This window comes from Malus sylvestris, chromosome 9 (assembly GCF_916048215.2).
Source record: "Malus sylvestris chromosome 9, drMalSylv7.2, whole genome shotgun sequence".
In the NCBI taxonomy this organism is placed as follows: Eukaryota; Viridiplantae; Streptophyta; class Magnoliopsida; order Rosales; family Rosaceae; genus Malus; species Malus sylvestris.
In genome coordinates this window covers 3588238-3609031 of record NC_062268.1, presented here as the reverse complement: position 1 = coordinate 3609031, position 20794 = coordinate 3588238, and the positions used below count along the sequence as shown (strand labels likewise).

Genomic DNA, 20794 nt, shown 5'->3' with positions numbered 1-20794 from the left:
ATGATTGATAATGGACAATCTCATAAACCACTTATATTGATGTTAAATCCCAAAAACCAAATTGATGAGTTATGAAAATTTCATGAAGTATTGTAGCTAAAAAGTCTTTAATATTTCTCGTCGGAATAGTAGTTTAGGATATCTCTTTGTGCAAATAGGAATGTCGGTTTGCATATGTGATACATTTATTGATTGACTTTTCCCAATACAATAGAAAGAAAGTTCTAACATGGGATTCTCCCTCCTCTTTTAGCTGCCCCTTAATTTCTTAGAATTTACTGCAGTTTTGAGCTTTTCTTTTTTGAACTTCTCATAATCTGCTACTGCTAGCAACAGCGCATTCGACTTCCGATCGGCCATCATTGTCTTCACGAGCTGTTTTAGTCGAAAACATTGATTCAGTTACTATATGTACTTGCCCCTTTATTTTCATCAAACACATATCATGGCGGCGTTTTGAAGAACTCACCGATTCTGTAATGTTTCGCATAACATTGTCCGGAACCCAAGCAAGGAGAGGTGGTATGATGAAGCTTAAGTTTACGTCGAATATGTTTCTGAGCCAGCTTTGTGTTCCTTGTCTATCTGAAAATATGGTTCCCTTGATGTTGAGGTTGACGTCACATGAATCATACCCAGCAATGCCTCGGATTTCGCCTATAGTCTGCAAAAAAGAAAAAGAAAAATGTCACCGTTTTAAGTGGGATCCCGCTCCAATGTAGCTGAAAGGGATCCTTATCGACAACATATCAACAGTTGTATTATTGTCGATATAACATGAACAACATATCAGTAGTGGATAACAACAATAACATGTATCCATTCCATCTACAGTTGAGCGGGATCTCAGCTACAAGGAGGATTGTGTGTGTGTGTGCACGCACGCGCGTGTGCGCATTATGGATTATAGTGTGCTTACAATGTCAAGCTCAAGAATCTTGGAGATGTGGTGAGGAACATGAGGAGGGTAGTCTTTCCCCATGGATTTGCATCTCAACTTTACATATAATGCAAGGTAGACAGACAGGAACAAGACTTGCATGGCCGGCATGTGAATTCTCCACTCTTCCTGCAAAAAACACATCCATTCTTAAACTAGTTAACTGGGAAGCCTCCCTTCTCCCGGGGGAAAATCAAGCTATCCTTGTCAGATATTTCCTTGTGTATCTCTCTCACACGCTTATATCTAAGGGTGGGCAAACGGGTCCTGAACCTGTAGATCGGGACGAGTACAGGACGGGTCCAAATTTTTAAAATTCAACACGGGGCAGGGTGTGCCGGGTCCAGGTTAAAGTTAATGGCGGGGCAGGGTGTGCCGGGTCCAGGTTAAAGTTAATGGCGAGGCGGGGCAAGTCCAAATACTGGAAAAAAGGGGCCCCCGGCCCAAACCAACAATTCAATACAAAACACTGATTTCCACCCTCAGTATGAATTTGAACCATTGGACTGGAGTGCAGGAGCTCCATAACATCGGCACTTTTTCATCTGCAATTTTGCCGGAGGGATATAGAACCTCCTTCTCCGCCATCACTCACTTTCCGATTCAAATTTGCAGAAGGAGACAAACCCAAATCGATCCAACAGAAAAGCAGAAAACGAAAAAAAAAACAAAACAAAAACAAAAAACAACGGTCTTTATCACCCATTCTTCAAATCCAAAAAAACACCCAATTGAAAATAAAACCCAAATAGATCCAGTTCTCCCATCAGATCTCAGAAATTAGACAAATTGAAAATACCCCAGCAAATCTTAAAGATCTCTAGCAGGTCTCGATCTCGTTGGCGACACGGAGGATCTGAGCTTGAAGGCGGTGGTGGCCACACTCCTTAATCTGTGGAGAAGGTGTTGGTGGTCGACTCATCTTCTTTGTTCTTCTGTGATTTCCATTTTTAGGATTGAGGGAGAATCCCCAATCTTTGTGTAGGGATTGAAAGGGTTAAATGGGAATGAGAGACTTGAAGATGAAGAGAATTAGAAGGCTTGCATTCCGATCCGACATCTCCTGGAACGATCGAGAGAGCTAAAGAAGAAGAAGAAAAAAAAAAAAAAAAAAAGGGCCTGTCGGGTTAGATCCGGTTCTTGTATTAAAATTTGTTGTACCCGCCCATTTTTTTTAAACTTGAATCCGGTCCGGTCACTTCAAAATTGGGCCCACAGCCCTACGTAAATCTCTCTCTTTACGTGACCGCGTTGCGTTCTAAGGAGATACACAACCGGTTACAAGACAAAAAATTTCTTCTCGTGATTTTGTCATTAATTAACTTTCACCCAACTGATAAAGGATGACAAGGAACTGAGAAGAAGTTCAAATTTGCATAGAAATTTAGGATATAGATTAGACTAATATTTAACACAAAAAAATAGAACATTAGGCACCTTGTTTGTTTGGGTTTTCGCTGTGTCCGGAAAAATCACGTTAATAACACTGTGTTCATCGTCCAAGTATTGATCAACTGAAGCCTGTAAGTTATGCAAGGCTTTGCTTCTGTGAGTGATTGTCCTTGTGTTTAAGAGAGAGAGAGAGAGAGAGAGAGAGAGAGATGAATATAGTACCGCAGGGGACTCATTGAGAGGAGCATCAAATGTATATCTGAAGTAGAAGGTTAAAGGCTCCCTATGCTGCTTCGTCTTCTTCAATTTTAACACTGCCTCGGCACGGAAAATCCTCTCCTGCTTCTTGATCGGCTTACCCTTCACATTTTCCGTCCTGAAACACATTCCTCTACCAGGACAGAACGAGGGTTGGCAGTGCCCTACAGAATAAAGATCAGCAGCAGCAGCGAACTCACCCATTTTCCTTTACCATATTACAATTGAGCTTAATTTTTATATCACATTTTTCTTCAAGGTTTGGTGGACATATTTGTTTAGGGGTGTGATATCCACATACTCCTTTTTACTTCTCTCACATCTTTTTAATTTTCGGCTGTCGGAACGGATGAATTAAAGAAAATCAAAGAACAAAAATTAACAAGAAGTGTAAAAAATGTAAAAAAATGTCTGTGGATAGCACATCTCATTTGTTTATGAAACAAGGCAAGGGAAAAAAAGTCGCAGCATTTTCAATCACACTTCCTTCTCATGGACCATCAGCTCCACGTGTTATTACTACATGCAGCAACTGCTTCTGCATTGTGCTCTGAGTCAGCATATTCGACTCTTATCATACGTAAGCAAACATGGTTTTAAGCACCTTTTTGTTTTGGACTATAATTCTCTCCTTTTCTCTTCCTATCATCGTTCATCAATTCCTTTTACATTCTCTTATTTTGTCATTTTCTTGCTATAAAAAATTAATATAATGGCTTAACCGTGACCGTTCAAATAGAAGAGGAGGGAAGGGGAGGGAAAAAAAAGAGGGGTGAGAATCATACTCCTTTTGTTTTGCTGGCATTCTAGGACCCTAGTTTATGAGATGGGACATACGTCCCTTTTTCTAATGAATAATGCGTTGTCGTATCATTGTTGTTAACAAAGCGTATTGACATGTTATTGATGCATTTCTGACAATCTGTTCTATATGAGAAAACAAGCACCTTATGCAAACGCCCGTTTTTGTAATGAATAATGCTTTGTCATATCATTGTTGCCAACAAAGCATATTGACATGTTATTAGTGCATTTCTGACAATTCATTTTGTACAAGAACACTCCACGCAAACGCTTGTTTTTGTAATGAATAATGCTTTGTCATATCATTGTTGCCAACAAAGCATATTGACATGTAATTAATGTATTTTTGACAATTAGTGCTATATGAGAAAATAAGCACCGTACGCAAAGAGTTTCCAAGCATTTTCATTTCATTTCACTGATGAGGAAGGTGAGAAAATAAAATACGCCACTCACTTTGCTTGGTTACTAAATTAAAAGTTTTTGTAATATTTTCGACGGGACAACAAATCTTTTGCACATGAAGTAGGGACGTGAAAGATTTGAAATATCAAATGTGTGACTTTTTACCAAAACCCAAAGCAGTGAATATTGATTCAAGTCTCAAAAGTGGTTCAGGTGGGTTGGGAACTTGGGAGCCAAGTATAAATTTGGGACGTGCATTTGATGGAAGTGGATGAAGGTGCTTACGGTATCAAGCTCAAAGATTTAACATTTTTTTTCCTTGGTGTGATTGGTGATGGTGACTGGTGAGGCCTAGGTCAAGACTTCCATGTCCTCTAGACATAAAGTAATTAGATTCCATTAATTTTCTTTGTGGGCATTCGAGAAATTCTCACATTTTAATTATTTATCGTGTATCGTACAGTTAGAAATTATTTGATTTTTTTTATTTACAATTAAACACAAATAATATCTGACGAAAGCTGACAACACGATATACGATAAACGATTAGAATGTGAAGATCCCTACCAAATGGATCTGGAAATGATCCTCTTCCTATCCGAAACATGTATCTATAAATGTGTTTTTGGTGACGGACAACTGTTTACAACGGTGTCATTTAAGATAAAAAAAAGTGTAATTGACACTTTAAAAAAACTATTCAGTACTGTAAAGATGTGTTTGTTTGGCATCACTAGCCTTCACTGGACTAGATAGGACTAGTTATTAGTGAAGTCCTATGTTCGTTGCAGAGAGGGACTACGTTTAATAGGACTCACGTGGACTTAACACCTTCACTAGAAGGTCTTAGCCAGGCCCCCCAAAAATGACAGGACTGCTAGTCCCGTCTTCTCCTTCGTATGCCAACAACAGAAACCCAACCATGCCCATGATGCAGAAACTCAGATGCAACACCTAACCATGCCAGATGCAAAAACCCAGAAGCAACACCTAAATCTCAAAACAATATCAATACGCTTTGTTGGCAACAATGATATGTCAGAAATCATTTGATGCATTTCTGACAATTTGTTCTATATGAGAAAACAAGCACTGTACGCAAAGGGTTTCCAAGCATTTCCATTTCACTGATGAGGAAGGTGAGAATATAAAATACGTCACTCACTTTGCTTGGTTACTAAATTGAAAAGCTGTAACACCCCACCCCCATTTTATTTAAAAATGATTTTTAATTTTTAATTGGTGTGCCCAAGGGGCCCACCTTCTGTTTTTGTGTCCCCTATTCCCGTCACTCTTCCATCTCTCTCAGCCCTCTTCTTTCACTCTCCATCTCGGCTCTCTCTCATATCTCCCTCATCTCTCTTCTCTGCACCGCAGCACAGCAGCACGCACGCACCCATCTCCCTGCGTGAGGAACATCATCATCACCATCCCGTTTTTCTCTCTCCCTCTGTCCCGTGCTGCAAACCCGGAAACCCGGAGAGGAGCTCCGGCGGAATTTTTATATTTTCCGGCGAGGTAAGCTTCAAAACTTCCCTATTTCGTCCTACAATCTTGTGGGTTGTGGTTTAATGGAGTTTATTTCATGATTTTTGGAGGTTATAGGACGAAATCGAAGCTGGGTGTAAGCACACCCAACTCCGGCGACTTTCGAGGCAATTTTCGGCCAAACCACGGTGGGTTGGCTGGCGTGCAAGGTATCAATCTCTTCGTCTCGCTGAGTACTACAACTTTCCTTTTTGTTTCACCCAATTTCGTCGAGTATTGAAGAAGTTATATCCATTTGAATCTTACCCAGTTTCCGGCGAGTCCGACGGCTTTCGAGGCGTTTTCCGGTCAAACTACGGCGAGTTAGACGTCGTGTGAGGTACCATTCTTTTCGTCTCTTCAAGGGCTACAACTTTCGTTTTTGTCTCGCTAGATTTCGATATGTTTTGACAAAGTTATGGCCGTTTAAAGATTGTATAGTTTTCCGGCCGAGTCCGGCCTTCTCCCTCGTTGGGTCCGGCGACCCATGAAACCGGTGGGCCAAAAACCAGCCCTTTTGGGCAGCCCAACCCTTTTACCCCTTTGAACCAAGCCCAAAACCCCCCAGCCCGTTTAGTTTTATTTTAATTTTATTGTTTTAAAATCCAAAGGCCTCGGGCCTTTATGTTCTGGGCCTTCGGCCCGTTTGTTGTGCAACCCAGAAAACCCTAGGCTTTAAGCCTTTGGGCTTTCCAAATCAGGGCCCTCGGCCCGTGACCCAACCCAAAATCTTTTTAAGGTTTTTATTTAATTTCTGTTTTAGTAATTTAGGGCCCTTTGGGCCATCTGTTCTGAAATGGGCTTTTAGCCCTTTCCCAAAACCTATAAGCCTTTAACCCAACCCAAAACCTTAAAGCCCATTCGGCCCAACCCAAATTCAAAACCCAGTTGACTTTGACCTCTGACCAGTTGACTGTTGACTGTTGACTTGGTCAACGGTCAACGTTGACTTTTTGAGTTGACTTTTTGGGTTTTCGTCCAAGACCTCTCCTAGGCTAATTTCGACGTCCTGGACCCGTTTCTGAAGTCCGTTATCCCAAATTCAATCGTTTGAATAGAGTTTGACTAAAGGTGCTCCTTTATGTGAATAGGTGCAATTATTAATGGTGATTCCGTTATTCCTCGTTGGTATAGCTTTGCACCATTGGTGTACGGTGAGTGGACCCCTTCTAAAATGCATGTTTTATAGTAGAAATGCATACATGAAAAACATGATTTGATGATTACGTTTTATGAAACGTTTTGTGAGATAACATGCTTATTGAGGCTACTTTAAATTATTACTATTTTTCCTATAACCCGTGTTCTTATAGAATATCTGATGGATGACGATATGATATTTAGAACATGTTTCGAACACCTCTTTATAGTATAGATGATGGATGACTTTATACTATGAAGTTGTTTTTCAATATATGTATGTTCAATGGTTTTGTACTTATCTAGTGGTCCTTTCCGCTACGGGACGTAGGATAGATTCCGGTCCGTCCCGGGCGACGGTTTGGTGTTGGCATAGGGCCTGGAGTGTGTTTCCTCTGGCTATTTAGCACAGGGACGGGGAGCCGGCATGGGGCCTGAAGTGTATTTTCCTCTGATTGTCTGCTCAGAGACCGGGAGCCGGCATGGGGCCTGGGGGTTATCGGACAATTCACTAGTGATTATTATATATACAAGTTATGATTTGAGACACTGCACATCATGCTAGGTTTCGGAAAACCTATGTTTATCATTATATATGTGTTTTCATAAAACTTGGGGGTTAGTACATTGATAACTGTTTTGTTATATTTATATCAAATTGGTCCACTCATGTTTGTTTTGCGCCCCCTTCAGGATTTAGGATCGAGGCATACAATCCCGGCATCCAGGCACTTCCGCATCGGTATCTTCGAGTCCTCTCGGTGTAGGACCCACTTATGTGTTCATTCAATTTTTATATTAACTCTTTTAATATTCTAGATTAGATGTGTGCTCTGAACACGTTCCTTAAATACATATTCTTTATTCTCTTATATTTATAAGTCTTATCTATCCCTTGTTGTCAGCATTTGCACTCAATAAATGGCTTTCGTCACCCTTCGGGTGTCGGCCAGCACGTGACCATCCCTTTGTCCCTAGGACATCGGGATCGGGGCGTGTCAAAAGCAGTTAGGGATGAAATATTTTCGATGACAAATTTTTTTTACATGAAGCAAGGAATATTGATTCAAGTCTCGAGTCGTTCATGTGGGGTGGGAGCCAAGTACAAACTGGGGAAGTGCATTTGATGGAATCCGGATCCTCTTTGTGAGGATCCTGAAGATCAATGAATCGTGTCTGTTCATTATACATCGTGATGAGGTCATAAATCATTTTAAATATTTTTATTTAAAATTAAACACAAACAATACTTGATAAAAACTAATCACATGATGTACGATGATCGAACACAATTTACGGATCTCTAGGATCCTCATAAAAAAAATTCCGAAGAGAATCTCGTTGGCATTTGATGGAAGTTGATGATGGTGTTTACGGTATCAAGCTCAAAGATTTAACATTTTTTTTCCAATTGGATGTATGTGATGGTGTGATTGGTGAGGCCTAGGACAAGATTTCCATGTCCGGAATTAGATCTCATCCGGATTCACTTTGTGGGAATCTTAAAAAATTTCACATTTTAATCATTCATCATGTATCGTGCTGTCAGAAATCATTTGACTCTTTTTTCATTTACAAGTAAACACAAATAATATATGACGAAAACTAACCGCATGATATACGATAAACAATTAAGAAGTGGAGATCCCTACAAAATGGATCCGGAAAAGATCCTCTTCCTAGCCATAACATGTATCCATGAATGTGTTTTTTGTGACGGACGACTCGTTTAAGATAAAAAAAAAATCTAATTGACACTCTAAAAAAGTTATTCATTACTGTAATAACATAAACTATCCATGTTGAAGGCCAAGGATGAAAGTGAAATCAAAGAATGGAACAAGTTTATCTATATTTAGGGATGGGTAACGGTTATGGTGGGCAGGTAACCGCGATTATTTACCCATAACCATTTAAGCTTTTACCCGCATAACCTTTAACCCGTTGGGTATTTACATAAACGGGTATACCCATACCCATAACCATTTATAAACGGATAACCATACACATAACCGCATATCCATTTACCCATAACCGCATACTCATTTAACCATAACCGCGTACCCGTTTACCCATTTTAAACCCGTTTACTCTTTTTTTTTCACTCGTCTACCTATTTTTTAAACAACTTGAAAATTAAAAAGAAATTTGTCATAATTTTCTTTTTCTAACAATTAAATACCGTTATAAATACATTTAATATGAATTTTTGTATTAATGGCAATATTATTTATGAATATATGCGATGTCTCCCAATTATTTGGCGGTCAATCTATTACTGTATTACAAGAATCATGCATGGTTGTAGATTAATTAATATTCTTGTATACATACATATATATATGTATGTATGTATGTAAGTATGCATCAGTCTGCTAATAAGCTAATTTGTTAAACATTTGGATTTTTATCTAGAAACATATGTTCATCGATCCAAGCCATTTAATTGATTTCTAATTTTTGGGTCAAATATTTATTGATAACTCGAGGCCAATTAAATACACACACACACACACACACACACACACACACACACACACACACACATATATATATATATATATATAGGTATGCATGAGCCGACAATAACATGTTTCTAAAAGTTCAAGGTAATCATTATCTTGAATTGGCCAAAGCTCTAAAAGACTCCAAAACAAAACTGTCGAACACTCTAATGCTTTAGGACATTCAATCACATATATTAAACATTGGCCCGTTCTATCAACTATATTTTTCTCTCACGTGAGGCGCATATATATATATATATATATATATATATATATATATATATATATATGTCTCGGGATACTAAACTTAGCTAGAAACTAATTTTTTTTTTTGTTTTACATATATTAAAATAAATGGTTAAATGGGTACTCGTTTATAACCGTGGCTAATACTCATAACCGTTCATTTAAATTTCACGGGTAAACGGTTATACCTATAACCGTTTATTTATTTAAACGATTACCCATAACTAATTGGTATTTGCCCATCCCTATCTATATTATCCTGGATAAATCTAGCCAAATCAAAACATAAAGTCTTTGAAACAAGCAATTACATCGGCCGGGTTACGAAGCTCAAACGCTAAAAATGGCCTTGTAACGCCTCGGGCATCTTGAAATATAGTGCATATCTTATTCTTTCGTCGTAAAATGATTTCAGTATACTCGACTAACTTTATGAGGAATCTTTCCCATGTTTTCACTCCTAGGCAGAATATGGTGTTCTTAGGGCCATTCTCTGGGCAAGCCAAGGCCTTCCTGGATCTGGGTCGATGAAACGATGCTGGAGGAACTGGTCTGCTTCCTCGTCTACCAGTTCTCTAGCCCATGTCACCCGTTTCGATGGGCAACTGCCCGGTCCAAAACACCTGCAATTTTCATTCAACGATGCAAGCTTGTCAAACTCTGCCTCTACTCACGAACTCGAAAGAAACTTTAAATTTCAAAACAACAATCACTACTTCAAGAAGTTGTTACGCGCAAGAGCAGGTAAACAAAGCCACAAGCTTGAGAGGGAATATTCTTCCGAAAAAAAAAGGCATGGTGAACCCAATTACAGTAAACATCTTTCCGTTCTCAGCTCTGTTTAATTTTACTTTTAGGTACCCCACCTGAACCATCTAAAAACAAACTAGTTTGGTTTGATAAGACACCACGTTTCTCCGAAGTTATTGTAGTCCATGTCCATAGTTTGGTTTGATAAGACAACGTTCCACCGAACGCAGTCGCTGTAGAATAGAAGTACTATGCAGATGGACTAAAGTATGCATACCTGTATTCATAAAAGCAAGCACTTCGTTCATTCTCTGTTTTACCCCAATTATTCCATCCTACATGTCTGATGCATCCATTCATAAATGTATATGCAAAAACGACTCTTCCAAAAGGTCCCCACGGTCGTCCCAGATATGCATATGAAGTCCCACCATTTCCAGTGATTACACATCTGCAACAATTCAAGAAAACAGGGTTGGTTTTTGAAGTAAAAGAAAAAAAAATCATCAATCGTAACACAATCAAGTTTCAATCAGATAAGTTATAAAACGTTTCATTAGAAAGTATGGAACTCTAACTTGTACAAGAAAGACATAGGGAAACCGAAAAGTCTAAAGAGTCAAGAGAGTATCACAGCAAGATTTCATTCAAATATTAATTTTCTCTTTTAAATTATTATTATTAAGGGGAGGGAGAGGGTTCAAAACTACAACAACAATTTGGGGGACAAGGGAGTTTCAAACCTGGGATACATGGGTGGAAACCAAAGCCATACGCAAACATGGTTTTAAGCACGCTTTTGTTTTGCTGGCATTCTAGAACCCTAATCTGTGAGATGGGGCAGACGCCTGTTTTTCTAAGGAATAATGCTTTGTCATATCATTGTGGATAACAAAGGGTATTGACATGTTATTGATGCATTTGTGACAATCCGTTCTATACGAGAAAACAAGCACCCTACACAAACGCCCGTTTTTGTAATGAATAAAAATTTGTCATATCATTGTTGCCAACAAAGCGCTGACATGTTATTGATGCATTTGTGACAATCCGTTCTATACGAGAAAACAAGCACCTTACGCAAACGCCCGTTTTTGTAATGAATAATGCTTTGTCGTATCATTGTTGCCAACAAAGTGTATTGACATGTTATTGATGCATTTCTGACAATTTGTTCTATACGAGGAAACAAGCACCCTACGCAAGCGCCTGTTTTTATAATGAATAATGCTTTGTCATATCAATGTTGCCAACAAAACGTATTGACATGTCATTAATGTATTTCTAACAATCCGTTCTATACGAGAAAACAAACACCGTACGCGAAGAATTTCAGAGCATTTCTATTTCACTGATGAGGAAGGTGAGAATATAAATTAAATACGCCACTCACTTTGCTTGATTACTAAAATAAGAATAATACTACTCTCATTATATTTTTAGAAGTAAGATATTATTATAAATTTAACGCTCTTATATGTATAAAATAAAATAAGAATAATACTACTCTCATTATATTTTTACTACTACATTTCTACGATTTCTTCCAATAAAATTAGGACCGACCAACAATATGCTGATGTGCATCTGGACTCTGGAGATTATCACCTTATGAACATGATTTACTCAATCTTCTTTTCACTATTATTAGTGTTAGTCTCTCAGGAGAGTGATGTGCGGCATGTGCCTATGTGTATCCATGGTCCTGTACCGAAAACAAGTTTTTCAAAAAGAGAAAGTTATTGATATAACTGCTTTGGCGAGGGCGATGATCTTGCTAGAATGGCATTTCATTTATCTAACTGTTTTTTTCCTTTTGCTGCAGCTTCATGGAGTGGATGACAACACAGGGAAAAGCAAGAGAGTTCTGACTTCCATGGGAAGGAGTATGTTCAGGAACAAGTGGCTTATTGGCACGGTTATCGCGGTTCTTGTCATTGTGATGTTAACCTTATAAGGTTATACAATTAAAACACAATCAAAGGAGTGACTGACCTGATTCCAACAACGGCTATGGAAGTCGAACACGAAAACAAGCAGGGCACGGCAACACCAAGATCTTTTATAAACTCATAGCCGAATACAACTACTCTATGGGAAGCATTATGTTGTGTGTTCTAGGGCTTATAGGGACTGGTGTTTTTATATAGGCTAAAAGCTAGGGTTTCCATTCATAAAAGAAACCTAAACTTACTTTATTAGCCTCCAAGTCAAGTATCATAATCATATTCAATTAAGGATTCCATCAATCATATTTCCAATATAAGACACCTTATATATGATTGATATCTTTAAGAGATCAAATCACAATTAACATTATTCTCTAATATTACATTCCTATTACATGTAGTAGACCACTTAAAGGTTGATTTATATTGGATAAATCCAACATTCTCCCACTTGGTCTACAAAATGCAATATTCATGTTTATACTTGAGATTGGAGACTAATGTCACTTCAGTGGCCATGTAACAGTGATTACATCTCGTCCTTAATGCAATTTCTGTCAAATGCATTTCTTAACATGGAACTAACAAGGTTGTAGGGTTGACACAGCCCAGAACCTTCATAATCACACATGCTAAGATCCTCATTCACATGAAACACAAATTATGATCAAGAGATGAAACTTTAAATTAACCAAAATGTCTTACTTTATATCATCTCAGATCTACCTTATTGTAACTCACAAGTTACACTTTATGCTTCTTCGAAGCCTTAAATCTGCCAATGCAAATATCCTTCATCTAATGAAGCCAACATAACCTGCAGGTGTGAATACATCTCCAAAACAATCATGCATAACTTTCATTAGATCAGTAATAATACAAACAATGTTTGTGGCCAACGGACACAACTGAAAATACCAAATAGGCACATGTCCAGGTAAAATATCCCAAAAACTTTATAAAACAAATTAATTCAACACTTGTGAGCAAGATGAATTAATATGTTTTTGACACTGATCTATGCACCATACCAGTTACTTTCATAGTGATTTCCAACACCTACGGGCAAGATGGAAATCCTCACAACTGAGGTAATGCATAAACCATGTCATGCCATTTAATATGCAATTTGATATCTGATATATATTTCATCAGATAATTGACTAGCACACGAAAAAAGTGACTTAATGAATCCAACTGGAGATTAAAAAGAATACATGGATTCTATACATACCTTATAGGTCATCTGCAAATGTAAGACATTACTAACACGAAACTCAAACCCCTACTGATATGCAACATCATCACTTAATTTGCAAATCAATACTTTAGTCATATTTTTGAAAATATGCCTTTGGGAATAGCCTTACTTAGTCAATGAATGCATATTACCTCAATGAAAGGTACAATTAAGCACGAAAGCATTCATCACTGTTACACAAAAACATGCATCCAATAACCATCTTTTATGTATTAATAAGTCCACATTTATGCTAAGTCCTTATGAGCCTCAAAACGAATGATCAACCAAGAAATCCAAATGATTGCAAGTAACAGAAAAATGTACGCATATACTAAGTAGCCATTCATACAACTTAAACATATTATTATTATTCGAGTAACAAAAATTCATGGAAGATAGAATAACGCTTTAATAAATTTATGCAAATCCGCTTAATGCTCAAAAACTCCCACTAAGTTTTCAGAGTTTATACTTGCAAATAAGTTAATGAGTGTGAAGCCCAATTTTTGTTCACTAATTCTCCCACTTGGGCAAACACTCATTAATATATTCTTTCAGAGATGTACCTGAAGAAAATTGCTATATATTTTAGACATAATAAAATAGACATCTCAACCAACATAAAGTTGTCAAACAGAATTTCAGCAATGAGTTACACTTACTTTAGAATTTATCATAATTAATTTACAAGCTTGATTTCTACCAAAGTTATACTTATCAAACTAGACATACTAATCTTCATAAAATAAAAATATAGAGCCTTTTTGGATCAAAATAGTAGTCTAAAGTCATCCTTCAAAAAGACCAACACAATTGGCCAGTAAAACTGCCTATACGAGCATGGGTTACTAGTAAATTCACCATAATTAAAATACATGGAAACAAATTACGAAAATTTGCAGACATATAGTAGACATATATATGTTGAATATATCCAAAATTCAGGTCATTTGGTGACCATTAGATGTGTCATTTACCTGATTTAAATCAAGACACGTAATCTGCCAGAAACAATTATGTGCATCTATCATGAATTTCTGCATCCATAACAAATTCAATTGCATATCATTTCAATTTCGATGTCCAAAGGAAACTTTAGTAGTCAAATTTCATCCTCTAAGCCGACATCATAGTTCAAATTTAAAAGATTTACAAGCATAAGATTTAAACAATGAGTACCTTAGCAATCCTTGATTAACCTTCATGGGTCCAATACTTTGCATCAACAAGTCTCATGAAGAGACACAAAATACGTCATGATGCAACCGATTTCCATGCCTTCAACCCACAACCTTTTATGGGGCTCATTGTGGAAATATTTGTCACTAATGGCATGGAACTTTATCCCAATAAACTTCATGAAACTAAATTAATTTACACCTATAGGCAAGAAAATTAACTATTTTCTAGTACTAGATTTTATGTCACAAAAGTACCTTCGTGAAAAACTTCAACACCTGTGGGCAAGATGAAGATTTTCACAACTTCGGTGAAATAAAACCCATACTATGTCATCTGAATTAAACTAAAAGAAGTAATACACACCTGTAGGCAAGAAGATTATCCCTTTTATTCTAATTAAGATGCAAAGTTGACCGAAGTAACTTAAAAACATAGTCCCATTGTCAACTAAACCGTTGCATCTTGCTTAGTTGAAAAGGCATTGGTCAACTCCGCCTTGAAACAATACAAGAAGTCACATGAATTAATTAACTATAAGTGACAAAAAATAGGATAACCTGATTCAAGCTTCGAGTCTTGCCAACAAATGACACTAATTCCTTCATGACTTCCTTTGATATTAAATTAATCCCAAAAACCTGACAGCATACTTGAAGGAAATTAATCACATATAGAACAAGTTTTCACCATAAGAATGTCAATATTTATCATTACAGAGTCAATTAGAAATACTTTATGTAATGTGAGAGAACAATACATTCCTTTAATTTAAAAGCTAAATCACTCAAATGTTTTCTTAAGTCAAACAGGTTCCTTTTCTTTTGTACCTTTCTTTCCGTAGTACAAGGCTCCTAAAACATTAGCATCAAAATCGTGCATTAGCCTTGTAAATACCAAATTAAATAAAAGGAACAACCAAAATTATTTTCTTCCATAGAAAACATTTCCAATATATGCCCTACATTAACCTTGAAAAGTTTCTTTTCTTCTCCCCTTATGGCATATAAAAATTACTAATCAAAGCACTGTTTAAATTCTTTAGGCATAGGAAAAACCACAAACAATAATACATGTTTGAAAATTCATGCTTATCAATTAAGCCACATATTTTGAATGGATTACATACCTCATACCTTCATATGTTCACCACTTCTTTGTAAACATATACATAATCACATGACCAACCAAAATTCTCATATAAGAATAAAAATACAAATGAGAACTGTCACATAATTACTACAAACCTTATTCATTTGTATCATACTCTTGTTCTTGTCACTAGATGCTTTCTGTCATTCTCAGTCAATCCACAAATTATACATCAATTTTTATAGTTAACTAGTCATGTATAATTTAAATGACTATTGAGATAAGAAAGCAAATTGTGGACAAACCTGATTGATTAGTCATGCATATTTCTTGTGCTAATAATGGCATAAAAGTTCATTCTCATCTTGTGAAAATTAGTGGAAACAAAACTACAAGTCACTATAGTCCAAAACCCACGACAATATTGAAAATACGTAATCTCATGCTCGAACCAAATTAGCCATACAAGCAACACTATACACGCCATTTGCTTAACAAATGTTGCCAAAATCTGTATGACTTACTTTCATGTATAGGAATTTTATCAAATTCATTAACAGACATGTATAAAACTTAGCGTATGCTTCCCTGCAACATTATTGTAATATATGTTATTACAATCATAGGCATAACATATGCCAATAGTATTGATAAATTATAGGATATGACTAATTCTGTCTCCTACAATTAGAAGGACGTCACGACATGGTTGGATTTTGCAGGAACAATATAACACTTCATGAATCCAACATAACAATTCCTTATATAATTTAGAGGTATTCATCAATTCTCCCCCTAAACTTGTGAACATTGGCCAATTTCCCCCCTCAACTTTAATTTTGGCCAATTTCCCCCCTCAACTCTCATAATTAATCAATTTCCCCCCTCAACTTTAATTTGGCCAATTTCCCCCCTCAACTCTCATAATTAGTCAATTTGCCCCCTTCTGTTAAATTTTTTTAATTTTCCATCTATTCTTTTTTTTTTCTTTCAATCTTTCTAATAACTTCCAACAAAGTACTAAAATTAACATAAACTCACCTGCATAATATAGGGTAAAATGTATAAAAACATAATACAATTAGTATGTGATATGGGTTGATTATAAGAAAAAGTTATGAATCGGGTTTAAAGCATGTAGAAGAAGAAATAATAATCCTAAACTCATGGATCAGACCTATTTCAATAAAATGGGTTATTCTTAATAAGGAGTCGAAAATTATGAATTGACTAGCCATTTTTGCACTAAAGCTCGATTCTCTACAATTTACTTGAACTTAGCTTTCACTTTTATAAAGAAAATTGTATTCACATACAAAAATGTACACATCAATCCTTTTCGTTATCAATTTTGTATAGTAAAAAATCAAATAAAATTACTCCATACTGATTTATTATGACTAATAATACTATCTATGATAAATTGTAAAATTCTAAATTTTAATCTATTTGTAATAGGATAAAGACATAGGAAAATGATTAACATACATCTTATTTAGTTTCTTACACACACTTGTTTAATTATGATCAAATTAAAAAATTAACAGTAGGGTGCAAATTGACAAATTATGAGAGTTGAGGGGGGAAATTGACTAATTATGAGAGTTGAGGGGGGAAATTGGCCAAAATTAAAGTTGAGGGGGGAAATTGGCCAATAGTCACAAGTTCAGGGGGGAAATTGATGAATACCTCTATAATTTATCATGAAGACCAAAAGGAAAGATCATACCAGAATTTCATATACCGATGTAATACGAACCTTTTCATTGGGCTTGTTCGACTGAGGAATCTTAAGAAATTCTCCAATGCAAGGTTAGAACAAATGTAAATACATATACATGCTATGCAAACTGTAGTTACATAATTGGCTTTAGAAAATTATGTATACTTGCGTGATCCAACAATTGCTGGCACTTATGCAATTGTTTCTTGTCACATTATAACGTATCACCCGTAGCAATTCATATAGAATACAATTCATGGAAAATAATATTAGTTCTTATTCAATAAGCATATGCCCATTGAGATGCGTATTGCCAAAGTATATAATAATTGGATCTATATTCATGACATACTTAACCGATACATGGTAATCAATGTATGTACATACTCTACAATAATTAGCACATCACTCATGCAATTATAGCTTTATCTTATTACCAATTTAAGCTTTCAGGGATCAACCCAAACATATATCAACCAAAATACCATAAACCATTATGGAAATCAAAGTCAATGAAACAAACCATTTTGCTTTGGTAGATGACTTCGTTCTGCTTGCTAATCGGAGGGACCTCTTCAGTGTGGTCAGAACAAATATAGAATGCTTACAAAAATTGAGATCATGGTAAATCAATTCAACCAAAACACTAGCATGAAGATTGAAATAGAACAAAACTGTTATTCTTCTTAGTGCCATGGTTTCCACTGTAAAATACATAATATAATACCACGCCTTACATATATGCTTCTTTACGTTCCTATATGATTATAGGATTCCAATTCCTATATGATTTTTAAATTTCATGCTTCAATACTATAAGAATATTATATAAATTCTATGCTTCAATTCCATAATTTAATTCATGCTTGATCAAAAGCACCTCTAAGCGTAGTTCAATTTCCAATTGGCAAGCAAAGCTATGTGGTTATATATAATACACCGCATACAATATTATGGATTCGTGCTATAATCAGGCAACTTGTCTTGCTGATAATAATCAAGGTATCAATTAGCATAGTTCTTAATAAATTTCCCTTGACTGCAACCATAATATTAGTGAAAAATATTCTTGATTAAAACTGAATAATTATGCAACCTGATCATAATTAACAATTGAACTTATTCAAATCACATGGTAAACTTGCCGAGTATTCAAGAGAATATTATATAATCCAACATTAAACCTAATAGGTTTTAATTATATAATCAGTGACTCTGATACCAACTGTTAGCCTTATACAATTAAAACACAATCGAATGAGTGACTGACCTGATTCCAACGGCGGCCATGGAAGTCGAACACGAAAACAGGCAGGCCACAACAACACCAAGATCTTCTATAAACTCCTAGCCGAATACAACTACTCTATGGGAAGCATTATGTTGTGTGTTCTAGGGCTTATAGGGACCGGTGTTTTTATATAGGCTAAAAGCTAGGGTTTCCATCCATAAAATAAACCTAAACTTACTTTATTAGCCTCCAAGTCAAGTATTCCAATATAAGACACCTTATATAGGATTGATATTTTAAGAGATCAAATCACAATTAACATTATTCTCCAATATTATATTCCTATTACATGTAGTAAACCACTTAAAGGTTGATTTATATTGGATAAATCAAACATGTGATCGCCGTGATCTTGTACTTCAAACTTAAATAATCCAAGACACTGGCTTGGCATCACTCCCACCAGCACCTCCGTTCTCTCCCACCAGCACCTCCGTTCTCTCATCCGAGCATGCACGAACCAATCCTCCATCGGCGTTGGCAAGAAGCTCCAAGCCGCCATTATCACTGGCGGCCTTGCCGCCTCAGAAGACTCATTCCTTCACAATTGCCGCCTCCATTTCCACACGCTGCACACGCCCGTCCATTCTCTACACGCAAGCCGTTTCAATGAAATTCCCCACTCGCACAAAGACGCCGTGGACTGGACCGTTCTCATGGGCTGCTTTGGCCACCACGGAATGCTCCAATCCAGGCTTCGTTTGTTCATCGAAATGCGAAGCGATGACGTGATGGTGGACGACGTGGCATGGTTTGCTTGTTCAATGCGTGTTCTCGGCTGGGCAATGCTGAAATTGGGGAGCAAGGACATGGTTTCACGGTGAAGGTGGGTTTGGATTCTGGTATCAAGGCCTGCGATGCGGCGATGGATATGTAGGTCAACTGTGGCCAATTGGGTATGGCAAGACGGGTGTTCGAAGTGATGGAGGAGCGGAGTGTAGTGTCGTGGACTGCAATTTTGGACGGTGTGGTTAAATTGGATGGTGTTGGAAATGGGAGAGTGGTGTTTGATCAAATGAATGAGAGAAATGAGGTTGCTTGGACGATCATGATTGTTGGATATCCAAGTATTGGGCTTATCTGCGAAATCTTTTCGTTTCTTGGAGAAAAGGTTTTCGGGTGTTCTTGAACTTGAATTTTGTCACCCTTTGCTCATTTTTATCAGCATGTGCACAATCCGGCGATAGGGTGACGGGCAGTTGGGTTCAAGCTTATGCTTTAAAGACAATGGAGAATGAGATTGACATCATGGTTGGCACAGCATTGGTTGATATGTATGCGAAATTTGGTACAGTGGACACTGCGTTAAAAGTTTTTGAGCAAATGCACCGAAGGAACGAAGCGACATGGAATGCTTTGCACGGTGGTTTGGCAATGCATGGAAGGGGAAAACTAGTTCTGAATATGTTTCCTCAAATGCTCGAGGAAGCCAAGCCAGACGAATTAACCTTCATTGCTTTGTTAACTGCTTGCAGCCACTCGGGCCTTTTTGATCAGGGCCGGCATTACTTTTATAATCTCCAAGCGTTACATGGTGCAACACCTCAGATCGAACACTGTGCGTGTATGGTGGATCTTCTAGGCAGGGCTGGTAATTGGAAGAGGCTGAAGTATTGATCAAGCAAATGCCAACCAATGCGTCCAAACGAGGTGGTTTTGGGTTCCCTTCTCGGTTCTTGCAGAGTCCATGGAAAGCTAGAGCTTGGTGAAAGCCTTCTGCAAGAGCTGGTTCAAATGGAACCCCACAACACAGATTATCACGTCCTGCTTTCCAACATGTAATGCTTAAGGTGGAAAGCAGGATAAGGCAAACTTACTGAGGCAGGATTTTAGGTATAAGGGTTTACGAAAGCTTCCCGGAATAAGTTCAGTTTATATTGGTGGCCAAGTTCATCAGCTCAGTGCAGGAGATATGTCGCACCCGAATACAATGGAGAGCTACATGAAGTTGGATGAGATGATACAAAGACTGAGAAGGATCAATGGACAAACACAAGAAAAAAGATTGCAGGAGAATGAGAAAAGGAGAGTGAAAATCAATACTTTGTCGGTTCATTTAAAACTTGTCCGATTAGAACAATTATCATACATGTGACTGAATTTATATCGTAATAGAATAAAGTAGTTTTTTATTTTGGTTTTTTAGTCAAAATGGTTTCTGAAATTGGCATAATCTCTCGCTTTCGTTCCTAAGATTGTCCACTGTCAATTATTTTGATCATTCCGTGAAAAATCTCAGTTTGATATTTTTGTCAAATCAATCCCTCCACTTAAATTGGTGGTTTCTTCAATTTAACATAGATTTTTTCACAAAATGACTAAAAAGATTGATAATGGACAATGTCAT

General features: G+C 36.9%; 2 protein-coding genes, 1 long non-coding RNA gene and 1 pseudogene across 4 annotated transcripts; 2 read left to right on the top strand and 2 right to left on the bottom strand.

Moving 5' to 3' along the window:
* Window positions 1–234: 234 nt before the first annotated feature.
* LOC126583753 (uncharacterized) lies at window positions 235–2794 on the bottom strand. Its single transcript, XM_050248267.1, has 5 exons — window positions 2555–2794; window positions 2378–2461; window positions 920–1069; window positions 470–664; window positions 235–375 (listed from the first exon to the last, which is right to left on the bottom strand). Exons 1-5 carry the CDS (start codon window positions 2792–2794, stop codon window positions 250–252), a joined length of 795 nt encoding a protein of 264 aa, XP_050104224.1. The 3' UTR covers window positions 235–249.
* Window positions 2795–5084: 2290 nt separating this feature from the next.
* On the top strand, window positions 5085–7358 carry LOC126583754 (uncharacterized). 2 transcript variants are annotated; one of them, XR_007609817.1, is made up of 5 exons: window positions 5085–5318; window positions 5399–5497; window positions 5599–5667; window positions 6419–6481; window positions 7161–7358. It is a non-coding gene; the product is annotated as an uncharacterized LOC126583754 (long non-coding RNA). The 2 variants fall into 2 exon arrangements; XR_007609816.1 differs by having other exon boundaries at window positions 5086–5318; window positions 5406–5497.
* A 2004-nt stretch (window positions 7359–9362) lies between these two features.
* Window positions 9363–10701, bottom strand: LOC126583752 (pectinesterase 31-like). Its single transcript, XM_050248266.1, has 3 exons — window positions 10549–10701; window positions 10248–10421; window positions 9363–9843 (listed from the first exon to the last, which is right to left on the bottom strand). The coding sequence occupies exons 1-3, from the start codon at window positions 10563–10565 to the stop codon at window positions 9681–9683; spliced, it is 354 nt and encodes a 117-aa protein (XP_050104223.1). The 5' UTR covers window positions 10566–10701; the 3' UTR covers window positions 9363–9680.
* An 8102-nt stretch (window positions 10702–18803) lies between these two features.
* Window positions 18804–20717, top strand: LOC126582523 (pentatricopeptide repeat-containing protein At5g15340, mitochondrial-like; annotated as a pseudogene).
* Window positions 20718–20794: the final 77 nt, after the last annotated feature.